The sequence below is a fragment of the Polyodon spathula genome, chromosome 3, assembly GCF_017654505.1.
Source record: "Polyodon spathula isolate WHYD16114869_AA chromosome 3, ASM1765450v1, whole genome shotgun sequence".
Classification (NCBI taxonomy): domain Eukaryota; kingdom Metazoa; phylum Chordata; class Actinopteri; order Acipenseriformes; family Polyodontidae; genus Polyodon; species Polyodon spathula.
Window position 1 is genome coordinate 91360833 of NC_054536.1, and position 13000 is coordinate 91373832.

The following is a 13000-nucleotide window of genomic DNA, read 5'->3' on the forward strand; positions in this document are numbered from 1 at the left end:
AAGCCTGGTAGACAAGAGTTTGATTTATAGAGTTTGAATAATAGAAAAAGTTTGGCTTGATTCTTTTCATAACCTTTATATACACTGCAGCGCTCCTAATAATATGACTACCAGACGAATTATTAACATGCTGACAGATAAACCATCTAAAAGCTCCCCTCGCTCACCATTCAAACAATAGTAATCACTTTCTGGTTAAAAAATATATATATCAAGACATAGTAATGTTAAGAATATGTCAAGAATAAGAAAACAGTCCCCCGGGCTTGACTGCTCTCAGTCTCCTAGCCCTATAAACACAGACATGACCGGATCACATGCTGGGGTTAGGGTGGCCAGAGCTGGGGAGTTGGTTTTCAGATAACGCTGGAAAGAACGTTCATTAGATACACTTTATGGTGATTACCTTAATCAGAAATGTTGTCTTCAACTGGACATGGTGGTTCAAACACACTGCAATGCTGGTTTATGGGTAGATTGTGCTGGATTAAGAAAAGGCAGTATTAAGTGAAGCTATTGTATCATGTACTGTATTGTCTATGTGTTGGTGTCTGTACTGGGTTTGCGGACTGCTACTCAACATTAATATCTTGTTCTCACCACATAAAATCTCCAACTCACATCCTAATATCCTCTATTCAGCATTTCAGAGGATTTATTCCAAACCCTCAGTACTTAACATCTCAAACTCCACTTATGAAATCTCACCACATAATAGATAGTAATATATAGTTCCCACAACTAACGGACTGTATATGCTAACGCTCACTAGAGCCGGATTAAGAATAGAAATAGAAAATCAAATTTGATGACAAACGTTTTCTCTAGCTGTCTTTCAATGTCTTCAACATGTGTTTGTCATTGAATATTTGTTTCTTTCAGTATTTCTTTGTTTATATATGTATTTATTTAGCAGTATTTTGTGGGATGAATTATTATTATTATAATCATTAGTACTATTACAAGTATAATTATTATTATATTATTGTTGTTGTGGTACCATTATTCACATACACAAATTAAACTTATTTAAAACACAGTACTTAATTAAGATTAATTTTGCGGAATTGTTTTTATTAGCCGACGGTCTTGCCCTTTGGACAGAGCCCTGGCGGCCAGTGCTTCCGTATTGCGCGACACAGCCTGACTGTTGGGGGCTGGTTGGCCCTGAGAGCGAGGAGCGGGTGTGGCCTCGCTGCATAATGTAATAGTACTTCACGGTCCAAAGACTCAACTGGGAGTAGGGGCTATATAACTTTAAGGAACCTTCCCTGGAATTTGTGAAAAACAGCAAACAAGTAAGACTGAATATTTTCAACGATGTTCGTTTAAAACGTGGGTGTGTTTCTTTAAGAAGTGTTATGTCTGACAGTGTATCTCATTGTTGCGTGTGGCTGCTTGAATACATTCTTCGTGACAAGTGCAAAGTTTGAACTACGGTGCGTTTATCCTTCAGTTGAAAGCTATCGTAGCATTTTTGACACAGTGGTACTTGGTTAAGGGGGTGGCTAACAAGTCATTTAGTTTGCTTTCGGTCTGGTGGTTTTGTATGACACTGTGGAGTTCGTTATAACTTGTCCACGCTCACAGTAAACAGTAGCATATCTGCCAGGTCACCAAGCTCTGCAGGCAATGCGGTCATGCACATCTTGCATTGTTGCCAGGCAGTAGGGTACAGGTGGTGGTCGTTGAATGAGAACAGGGTATATTAATTGCAGGCGAGAGAAACTATTGAGCATAATAAGGTGGTGTTCTCATTCCTGTCTAGAGAAAGAGAAAACGACACGAGTAAAAAAAAAAGAAAAGGTGTATAACAATTTTGTAGACATATTAAAATTACTTCCTTGTGAAGGCATTCTTGTTATTTGGAAGGAGAAAGAACGACGACAACAACAACATCATGAAATGCTGTGCAGGAGCAACATATTTCTTGTTGTTTTTAAGAGAAAATAAACAGTTAATTTTACAAAACCTAAAGAGAACTAAATACAATAATGAGCAGCATGCCGGCAGTGCTTCAGTGCTAGCGCAGTTTATTAGCGTTTTTTATACCTACGGCTTGTGTAAATGTAAAATATGAACTATGTAAATTTTTAGGACTACCTCGAAAAATCCCAATAGATTTCCAGTGCAGTTGCAACTTGCTTGGTTGGATGTATGACTCAATGGGCAACTTGTCGGGAAATTCTCACTGTAAAAAGACTGTTGCTGCAGCAACACAGTTCCTGCGTCTATTTTCTCTTCTCGCTCTCCTGCACAGCAGACAATGAGCTTGGAATTCAGTAGTTTATGTGTCTTAGTGGTTACATTGTTGCCGCTTGACTGGTTTCACGCAGAAACATTTATAAACGTAAAGGTTCTTGAACTTTTCATGTTTTAGGTCTCTACTAATCTGGATCACGTTTCATTTTCCTGTGTGTTGCTGGACATTATGTGCACCAATAATCCATTTTATGAAATTGTTTAGTACTGTTTTCTAAAATAAGTCACTTTTACCAAAAAGTCTCCTTGAATGACCTGTGTGTTACAGAAGAACGGCTTTGAGACTGGTAGAATATGGCAAACGTTTAATTGGTTTACAGTAATCTAATGTGTCTGATTATTCTTTTAAAATGTGGTTAAATCCAGCAAGCAGGTGAGCAGGTTTAATTTTAATTGGTTTACCAGCTGCTTCCTCTTCATTCAGCCAAACAGGTGGTCCACCTCATCTGTATACAAATGTGCTATGCAAGGTTCCTGTTTTGTAGATTCTTTTTCAGAGAACAGCATTTAATACACACTGCAGGAACCTGACAGCAGAATAACAGCTGTGCAGAGCAGCTGTCACAGTCAGATGTCAAGTGGGAACATAGAGAAGGGATTGTATTAACTGTGGTTTGACTTATAAACAGATGCACTGAAGCAGAGAACATGAGGGGGTGGCTTACAAACATGGTATAAACACTGCAGACTGGCAACAACATTCACTAGCATTCACACCTGCCCTCCCGTGTATAGAGTGCAGCATTACGTCTGGCAGGGTATTTCCAGTATCTGAGAACTGAAAAGTACTTTCCAAACTATCAAATGGATCACTTCAATTACAAATGCTTTCCTGAAACAGTCGTCTTTGTCCTGGTACTGAATGTTTTGGGGAAGACTACTGAATTACTGCAATTCCACAGGATGAATTAATTGATAGTTTTGTCACAGATGGTTCTGGCACGTCCCTTTTGTACTATAAGTCATTGCATCCTTTTGCATGGAAGGCCTTGGTTGCAAGCGTGTGCGGTTCTTTGATGGACCCATATTCAGTTCAAATGTGTTTGCCCATTGATGATAGGAATGAGAATGCAGAGATGGGAGCCCAGCTAACAAGATTTCAGTTTTTGCAGGTATCAGGCTTTTAAAGACTGTCACCCACACCTGAAACTGACTCGCTGTGAGCAGAAACTGACCCAAGACCGTCACAGCTACTGGATCTTTGGGATACAAATTGAACATTTGTGAAACTGTAACATATATTGTAATGACTGTAATGTGTTTTAAAGAATATAAAACCACTAGAAAATATTATTAGCAGATCTGTGTAAGGCCTGTGAGAAGGAGTTCATTGCATTGAAGGCCAGCTGAAAGTTCCAAACCTGTAACATTCAGTAAATGTATGAGCAGTCCTAAGCTTAAATATTCAATTAATATTAATAATAATAATATAAAAATAGCCTCTTCCCTCTGTGAAGTAAAATATAATTGTAGTTTATAAGAGATTGCTATACTGATACACCTGAATGTTATAAAATCATTTAAAGTATAAACTGTAACTTTACATAAACGGTGCACCAGTTCGTAACCTCGTTGTCACCTGCTTGCGGTACAAGCAGTGTTGAAGATGACTCATTGATGTTGACCGATGAAGCGAAGACTTTTTGATGGTCAGTGATTCCTCTCTATAAAGAGCGATCTCGTTAATATTAACAAAAAAAATACCTTTCGGATAACAGAAGATAGGAGTTTATCTTACAATAATAATTTTCTATATATAACAGGAATTAATTAGAACCTGGCAGGAAGAGGTGGGAATGGAAAGTGTAGGACGTGTTGATATGTTCAGTTAGATATTGGTTTGAAATAATGAGTATTGGAAAATGCTTACGATAGTGTTTCATTCTAATCAACCCTAAAACTGGCAAAAAGCAAAGGTTGTCTTAAAACCTGCTTTAACTGGATTTTGTATGGACAGTGGAGAAGGTTAGACTTAGTTCAGTCACTATAACACTGTGCCATTCTAATATATTAATGCTAGCCTGTGTTTAGATAGAAATAACAGAACCATCCATTAAAAGCTTAAAAGATGTATCAATGGAGTAAAATAATATTACCATTTCTGTTATACTGAAGTAACTTAATTAGAAATACATCTTATAATGCCATTAAATGTTAAACTGTTGAAAGCACATAGTAAAAGTGTGTATAACAGAAGCATGGCACTGACAGTATTGCAAACTTCATATCAACTAAAGTAAAGACTATAAATGCTTAGCTTATGCTTATATAAAGGTTTTGCTGCAGTAATAAACAGAGGTATTTATTTACAGGGAAACTGTAGTTTAAAAATAAAATAATTAAATGTTTGTCATAGACACACAGTATAATTCTGGAAGGGCATTAGACCTTCAAAAGATAAAGCTTGGTCTTTGGCACTTCAAAGCTGGACTCAGTGTTGGCTCTTAAAAGCAGGATTTGCCAACCTTGAATGATAACCAACGGAAGGTTCTTTAAGAAAGAGGAGTATGTATCTCATTATATTATAAGAAAATAATGAGATCTTAGTTATAAAAATTAGGACGTACACTTTTTTTGTAGTATCTGAAAGGAAACAGGTCCAGACGTCTCTTGAATCGGCCAAAAAATGACTTGATGCAGTGAATTTGTAAAAGTGCTTACAGTGGAGTTTCATATTAATTAAAACACTAGCCTTGGCAAATAACAAAGTGTGTGGAAACATGCTGGTGCAGGCAACCTTTTGAAACAGAGAGAGCTCTGTCAGTTTTAGTCCAAGCATGGTACAAGTTAATATAAGGCTATTATATTTAATATGTTTTATTATAGCTTAAATTTAAATAACTGAAGTGACCACTGTATGCTTATTCAGTCCTATATGCTAGTCTTTTTGTTCTACACTTTGTTCACACACATTTGAATATGAAGTTAAACTGACCCATTGACAACACACTGAAAAGGTAACACAATATGCGGCTAAGAGGGACATATATTTTCATTAAATAGATCTGGTGTTACCTATTAAAAGCATCACTCATATATACTTGTACTGTATTTGATAGCAAGGACCCTGTGAAGTTTTTAGGGAAAGGAGGGGTGGAAGATAGTGAACCATGAGCTCACATTCATTTAATTTTGAAACAGAGTTGTCTGGATCCTTCCAGAAAATATCATTAACTCAAAGATAGGAACTATTAAGGCATATTGATGATCAGATTTAATTGGGACTCCTGATGTATTCAATGGAGGGAAAATCCTATAAAAACCAAGGTAAAACTCCAGTAAAGTATCACTCGACTTGCTAACTACAAGTTTTGTGGTCTGAAGATCTCTGAGTCTCTGCCTTTTGAAGACAGTTCTTATTTTTCAATATATCCTGGACTACACTTCCTTATACTGTAAGGTAAGCATATATTTTAATTTAATATTTATTTTATATTGATACATTGCTATAAGATATAGGATTTATAGTTTAGCTGTAGAGAGTGATATATTGAATGTTCTGGAACGTAGAGGTGGGCGCTTCAGTTTTTTGCATTTTACAGCCTGAAGGCTAAACATATGATGACCATTTGTATTACTGTATTGAAGTACTAATGCTGTTAAACCTGTAAAGACACTGGAAACGCCCAGACTGCCTATCAGCAGGGATCCAAAGTGGCTTGCAACCACTCGATCAATTATTAAAGCATTTAATAAACTGAAAAAAGCACTACTACTGCTCTGATTCATTAAAACTTCAAATTAAATGAGTCTGTGTGATTTTTTTGATTATTAAAAAGTTGTCTGGACATATAGCACGTCCAGTGCACGAATAAAACCACTGCAGGAGTTTAAAACTTCTCTGTCCTCATTAAATGTCTCCCCTGAGTTTAAGAGTGTGTTCAGAGTATATATATTGTGGTCCTAAACCTAGCACATAGTTGGAACTAAATGGTGAATTAAAAACAACATAATCATGACTCACTTGTTTTAATAGGCTCTCTACAGTTACGCCCACTGCACCTTAGCATGATATGCTTAACACTGTTTATCAATTTCAGTTAAGCCCTAATGATTTGGGTTATTGGTGAATAACATTGCGATCTCACGAGCAAATACTGTAGAGTAAGTATTTGATCAATCGCCTCTAAATCCGTTTTTAATTTCAAAGAATACAGTAGACAGCTAGTCAAAACACGAGCTGCTGTAATGTAAAGGGGGTTTGTGCAACTATATTCCAGTGTAATAGTGTTTCAGGTTTATATCAACATGGGGGTCTGTTTTCAAATTGTACACACCAAGCTGCCATGCAGCCTCTGAATGGAGAAAGGCTTTACTCGTAAATATGAACCATATGAGTTATTGAGCTGCCAAGGCAGGAATCCTCTATTTTACTAGCCTGTCATGAATGGGTTACAGCACAGGAAACAGCAGCCAGAACACTATTTTACTAAACCTTGGGGTGAGCGACTGCTTTGTCTCAGATACAGACAGAGAGGTTCACTCTAATACAACGGTCTTGTATTCGCAATCAAAGGTTATTGTTGATGATTTTCAGATTAGGCTGTAGACAGTATTATACAATGACCAATAAAATATTTGAAGCTGTTGTGTCTTCTATTCATTTTCATTACTTTATCATTTTATGAGTTGGGATCTCTGTGCCATGTGTCTGTTGCCTATGCTGGATAAGCTAAATGGTCCATTATAAGAGATGGTGTAATTATTAAACCAGTTGGGAACTAAAGCCATGAGAATGATATTGGCAGCTGCAGGTCCAGACTAATTACACTATGTAACACAGTTTTTGTTCCTGGGTAGTAAATGTTATTTCCTATTAGCTTATGCCTCAATAGTATAGAAAATGGCTATTATTCCCCACAAACTTTGCTTTTGTGACCAGGACAGTGATATTTCAAAATATCACTATTTCCAATGGGAAAACAGGCAAATGTGTGTCTTTTCGTTCACATAAAGTCAGAAAAAAACAACATATGAATCCAAATTAACATGTATTTATACTAAAGTAATACAAGTATTTACAGTATAATTGTAAATCTCGAAAAACTACTCACTTTTAAATCTTTTGTAGTCATCTTTGTATTACTTTAGTATAAATACATGTTAATTTGGATTCAAATGTTGTTTTTTGATGACTTTATGTGAACGAAAAGACACATATTTGCCCGTTTTCCCATTGGAAATAGTGATATTTTGAAATATCACTGTCCTGGTCACAAAAGCAAAGTTTGTGGGGAATAATAGCCATTTTCTATACTTTTAAGGCATAAGCAATTAGGAAATAACACTTATTACCCAGGAACAAAAAAACAAAACAAAAAAATTGTTACACGGTGTTATCCATCATTACAGTACCCAACTACTGTGGCTTTTTGTAATAACCTTTTTAATGATCAATAAATCAGTCTTTTTTAAGTATGATTTATTCTGCGTGACTCTATCATCGTATCAGTATGACAGGGATATTGTGGAGAGACTCTGATTAAAGGTCACTCTGTTTCAATTATTAATTCATTCAGAATGTGTCAAATTCAATGTGAAAAAACACTACATAAATATCCTCATGAGAAATTGCATACAGTACTAGACAGGTCAAAATGCTACCTAATAATCAACTTCATGCTTGATCGTCCTGTAGAGATGTTTTTGAGTATTAATAAATACAGTAATTACCTTCCCTCTGTGCTCTGAAGACTACCATGCTGTCTATCATGGTAAAAATATAAATGAAGCCTATGGATCGCAACGAGCAAATAAGTACGGCCACATTGGTAAATGCAAGGGAAAAGTCTGGTTTACAGTGGTGCATTTTTATAATGGTAATAAATGATGTCCTTCAGCATTAGGTCTATGTGTGGGTTGTCTGTAAAGAAAACATTATTGAGTGGAGAACTATTTGCTGAATCAGGCACATTATGTTACTGCTGTTAATTCAAAACTAGATTCTGTTTGCCGCTGTCATTGTTACCAGCTTGGCAGGGGTTACTAACCAGGGAACGTTTGGTGTAGTCAGTGTTGGCTGCCATTGTAGCCGATGTGATTAAGATCAGTCGATTGAATGGGTCATTATCAAGCAAAAATCATCCCATAGGAATGGGCCTCCTAACTCCTAAACCTAATCTCTATCCCTAATCTCTAACCCTAACCCTAATCTCAACCCCTAAACTAAATCTCTACCCTTAAACGTAATCTCTACTCCTAACCCTAATCTCAAACCCTAAACCTAACTGTGTCACTATTCAGTGCGTTTACATGACAAAGCGTTTTCTGAAAACTAATGTTTTCAGAAAACTGATTTTTTTTAAAACGTCAGTTTTCTGTGTTTACATGACTAACGATAGAAAATCTGTTTAGAATGCAACTGTATACAAGGATTGAAGTTTTTGGAAAACGCAGGATATTTTTGCATGCAAAGTACTGTAGTAGCCTAAGTAGGATTTGAACAGACCGGACATTTCTGCAACAGAACGGAGACCAATCCAAAAACTCAAGTGCTTAATTGAAATGTCAGGTCTTAAATTCAAAGATTACTATCCTATACCTCTGCACATTCTGGGGAATCCGAATAATCAGCCTATTACTTTATCCCTAACTAGAGAAATGGATGCATGCAGACTGACTACAGATTATTATTATTTTCTCTGTTTTCCAAAATTGCTTGCAGGAGAAAAGGGTCAAAGTGTGTACATGTGCATTATGCTATTTCAATAAGTTTCTGAAAAGTCTGTTTACATGATATACATTTTGTTAGTTTTCGGAATTTAATCTGAAATTTCTAAGTGCTGTTTTCTGAAAACTGAGTTTTGGAATGTTCCAATAGATTTTCTGAAAACTGTGTTTACATGACTTTTGATATCGGAGTTCTAATGCTCATGTAAACACAATGACTATTAAAGTACAGTCAACCCTGTATTAAGAGACCACTCAAGGGACAGTCTAATAGTGGTCTCAACACAGGTGGTCTCTTAAAAGAGGGCACATAACTTATGAATGTTCTTTTTGTCTCTGACATGCTTACCTGTAATTATGTATGTCTTACATACATCATTTCTCCTGTGTATAATACGATACGTATATGTAATGTAATTTTTTGCAGCAGACCTGTAGAAAAGAAATAAAAATTTTCAGCAGACCTGTCATTGCTAATGCTATAGTACTCTCATCAAGGCAGAAGTCTCTGCCAACTTCTTTTTCTGCAGTGTTTATAATTTGATTTGGATTTGTAAGTTATTTTTATTTTTAATGTTGCTTTTTTGTCAAATGTACATTTAAGTGTTTGAACGGTGGCAGTTTTCCATCAGGTCCTCTCAGAAAGACACACACCCATAACACAAGTGTGAGGAAGCTGTCCGCTCACTGGGGGATATCGGCTCTCTGCGGCCTGCCTCATGGAACTGATTTCGGGCCGCGCCCCCCCTGGCTTCCTGGTGCGCACCTTCCTCCCTATTCAGTGAAGCAGCTTGGCACCCGTCTGTCTCTTCCTTGTTAAATGTGGTGTTGCTAAGGTTTTTAAATTAATTTTCTCAGCGCAGTATCGATGCTAAAAGTCTAACCTGGATTCAGCTGAGTTATTGCCTGACACTTGTGGCTTTAAGCTTAAACTATTTTTTAAAGCTGTTTTGTTGTAAGAATCTTTCCTTGACTTCCGTCAGCACATTTAAATAGAACTGCTGACGTGAAGCAGGCTTTTTTTAGGAGTGACTGATACCAGCCTAAGTGTGGGACCAGGTTTCTAATTTAAATATTGTAGTCTGTATTAACAGTGCTTGAATTTACTGACATGACAAGCAGGAATTTTGCTACCAAAGCTATGAATTGAGTTGGCAGTGACACTGGAAAGGATGAAGTTTCTGACCCTACAGTAACAAAGTCCTACAGTAGCAATGTGGTTGTTTTGCTTGTTACCGTATGCACGCAGGGCTCTGTTGCTTGATTTTTTTTTATTTGAACAGTGTTTAAACATAAAATGCAGAGAAGCTTTCTGCTTGAGAACTGAACCAGTTCATTTACACATTATTGGTTAGTGACAAGCTATTGCTGCTTGACATATTCTGTATATGTTTACAGTGGTCTTGCCTTGATTGAGGAATTTAAAACTTTTTTTTTCTGTAGATTGTTCTGTTAATGTTTCCAGACATTCGTACGATTAAAGATTAAACATTCTGTTTTAAATTTGACGCATTGTGTGGATTTCCCTTGAAATGTGTGGGGGTTTTTTTCGGCTAAATGTTGTTTGTAAATGGATAACAACCTTTTGTTTTTGACTTTGTAGAAATCCTGTCAGCAGTAGCAGGGTGTTCCACTCATGCCGGTCCCACCTCCTCCACCTCCTCCTCCCCCTCCTCCCCCTCCCGCTCCTCCTGCGTTTGGGGCACCTCCTGCACTTCAGGTATGATTGCACTTCTGATTCGCTGTATAAATCACTGTCATTATCTTTGGCTGCATTGATAAAAATATATACAGTTATGGCCAAAAGTTTTGCATCACCTAGAATTTTAGGATTGAGACATAATTTAAAAACAAAATAACAAAAAAAAATTATAAACATAATTTAGATCATCTATTTTACATCATGTAATCAAACTACAAAATTATATTACAAAAGTCTAGTAAATGTACAGTATTTCATGTTAGATTTCAAAATGTCACATTTTTCAATGTGTGTCAGTTTTTTGTTAAGTATATGGAAAACTACAAAGTGGTATCTAATTCAATATGTTAATGTAACATTATTCGGCAGGTTTCATTCACCTTTATGAAGAAAAAATTGGTAATTTTATAGGGTGATGCAAAACTTTAGGCTATATCTGTATACCTGACAGAATATGTATTTACATTTTATACTTGTTTATATATGGCTAAATTAACTTTACTGTGTTTCTTTAATAATAAATATAGACTTTTGCATATAGATTAATGATGTAACAGTTTACACTAGTATCACAGTATAGTGGACGCCTGTACAACCCTCATCTCAGTTTTCATCTATGAAATATCTATGCATTAATGGAATTCCCTGCCTTCCTCGCAGCAAACATTGATCTGGTTCAAATGCAGCCATGTTTCAATCTATGTCTGTTAAGATATAAAGCAGTATTTATTATTTCTTTAGGAAGTCTCGTATTCCAGTAAATGTTCCAAAACTTGAAAATGGGAATCTTTCAGCTCTTTTATAGTTAACCAATCTATGATGCCTGCAAATTGTTCGCATATAAATAAATGCTCAATGGAATCATGATGAAAACATTACGCTGCCAGTACCGTGGATTTATTTATTTTAATTGTGTTATGTTCCTAACACTGGTCTCCATGCAAATGTGACTTGTAAAATAGATATGAAAAGGGGAAGACAGAAAATAATACAGTCATTATGTTTTATTTCCAGAAGTTTACAAGGGTTCTAAAAATATGTAAGAGATATAGTGATTACAAGTGTTCCATTTATCTCTATCTATGATTTTAAATATACTTTGGCTTATCAGTGTTTTTCTTTTCTTTTAATTTAATTCCAAAACACATAAAACACAGGCGTGAGCTCTCTCACATGAGAATATTTTAGTATTAATGTGTTGTGTTTTTTTATTTTGGTCAATTATTTTGCTATGGACGGTTCAGATATGCTTAACACACAATTCAGTTTGAACTAGATCCTAAACTGGATCGGTGACCTTTAGTATCAAAGAGTTACAGAATATCTTCTCTGGCTCTAATTTCACTCTCTTGGTGGTATGCTTTACATTGCCGTACATAATTAATTCAGAGCTAGAATTTCAGAGGCGAAAGAGCAAACATATTGCACTACATCAACTCTTGACTCTGTTGGAAATGTATGCAAATTACGTCACAAAATACAGCGAGGGAGGTATTTAATATGCAAATCATATTTACTTACGGGCACTAACTTTACTAGGTGCCTCAGCGTGTGTTAAAAGTACCGCTTATTGAAACCAGGCGGTGTCACAGAAGCAGCAGAAGAGCTGCACAGGAGAGCAAGAAGAGTCAGGGAGAGAGCATTTCAGACCAGGCAGACATTACTAGGGGTGTGTGAGGAGGAGCTAATAACTAGATACAGATTGAGCACAGATCATACTAGCCTTATATGTAGGGCCCCGGAAAAATCACGATATAAGAACATAAGAAAGTTTACAAACGAGAGGAGGCCATTCGGCCCATCTTGCTCGTTTGGTTGTTAGTAGCTTATTGATCTCAGAATCTCATCAAGCAGCTTCTTGACGGATCCCAGGGTGTCAGCTTCAACAACATTACTGGGGAGTTGATTTCAGACCCTCACAATTCTCTGTGTAAAAAAGTGCCTCCTATTTTCTGTTCTGAATGCCCCTTTGTCTATATCACTAATTTCACACGAATCGTGTGTTTGACTGCATACCATGAAAAATATGCATTTTATTTTTCTTACAATATTTTACATTACTCTTTACCGCCACTGTTCATTTCATACTTTAATCAAGTAAAAGCAGCTCCTGAGCCAGTGTCTTCCATTTGGTTACTATGGCAACAGAGTTAAGCAAATACCAGCTTCATGATTGGTGAATTTCTCATACTGTACAATGACGTAACACACGAGTCAAAGGCGGGAAGTTTAAAATGGTTATTTAGATATTGCTGATTCATTAGCTTGCAGTGTGTGATTAACATTAAGAATACAGACAGCTGGGGGCTTCCGAATGGCGCATCCAGTAAAGGCACTCCGCATGGAGATCGCCAGTTCGGGTCCAGG

The 13000-nt window shown here is 36.5% G+C and overlaps 1 protein-coding gene across 1 annotated transcript in view; it reads left to right on the top strand.

The window, feature by feature from the left end:
* Positions 1–1386: 1386 nt before the first annotated feature.
* The window catches only part of LOC121309590 (WAS/WASL-interacting protein family member 3-like), a 28463-nt gene continuing 16849 nt past the window's right edge, over positions 1387–13000 (top strand). The window contains exons 1-2 of the mRNA XM_041242587.1: positions 1387–1439; positions 10535–10651. Of these exons, the coding sequence (XP_041098521.1) occupies positions 10568–10651 (84 nt within the window). The 5' untranslated portion in view covers positions 1387–1439; positions 10535–10567. The remainder of the gene's footprint in view (positions 1440–10534; positions 10652–13000) is intronic.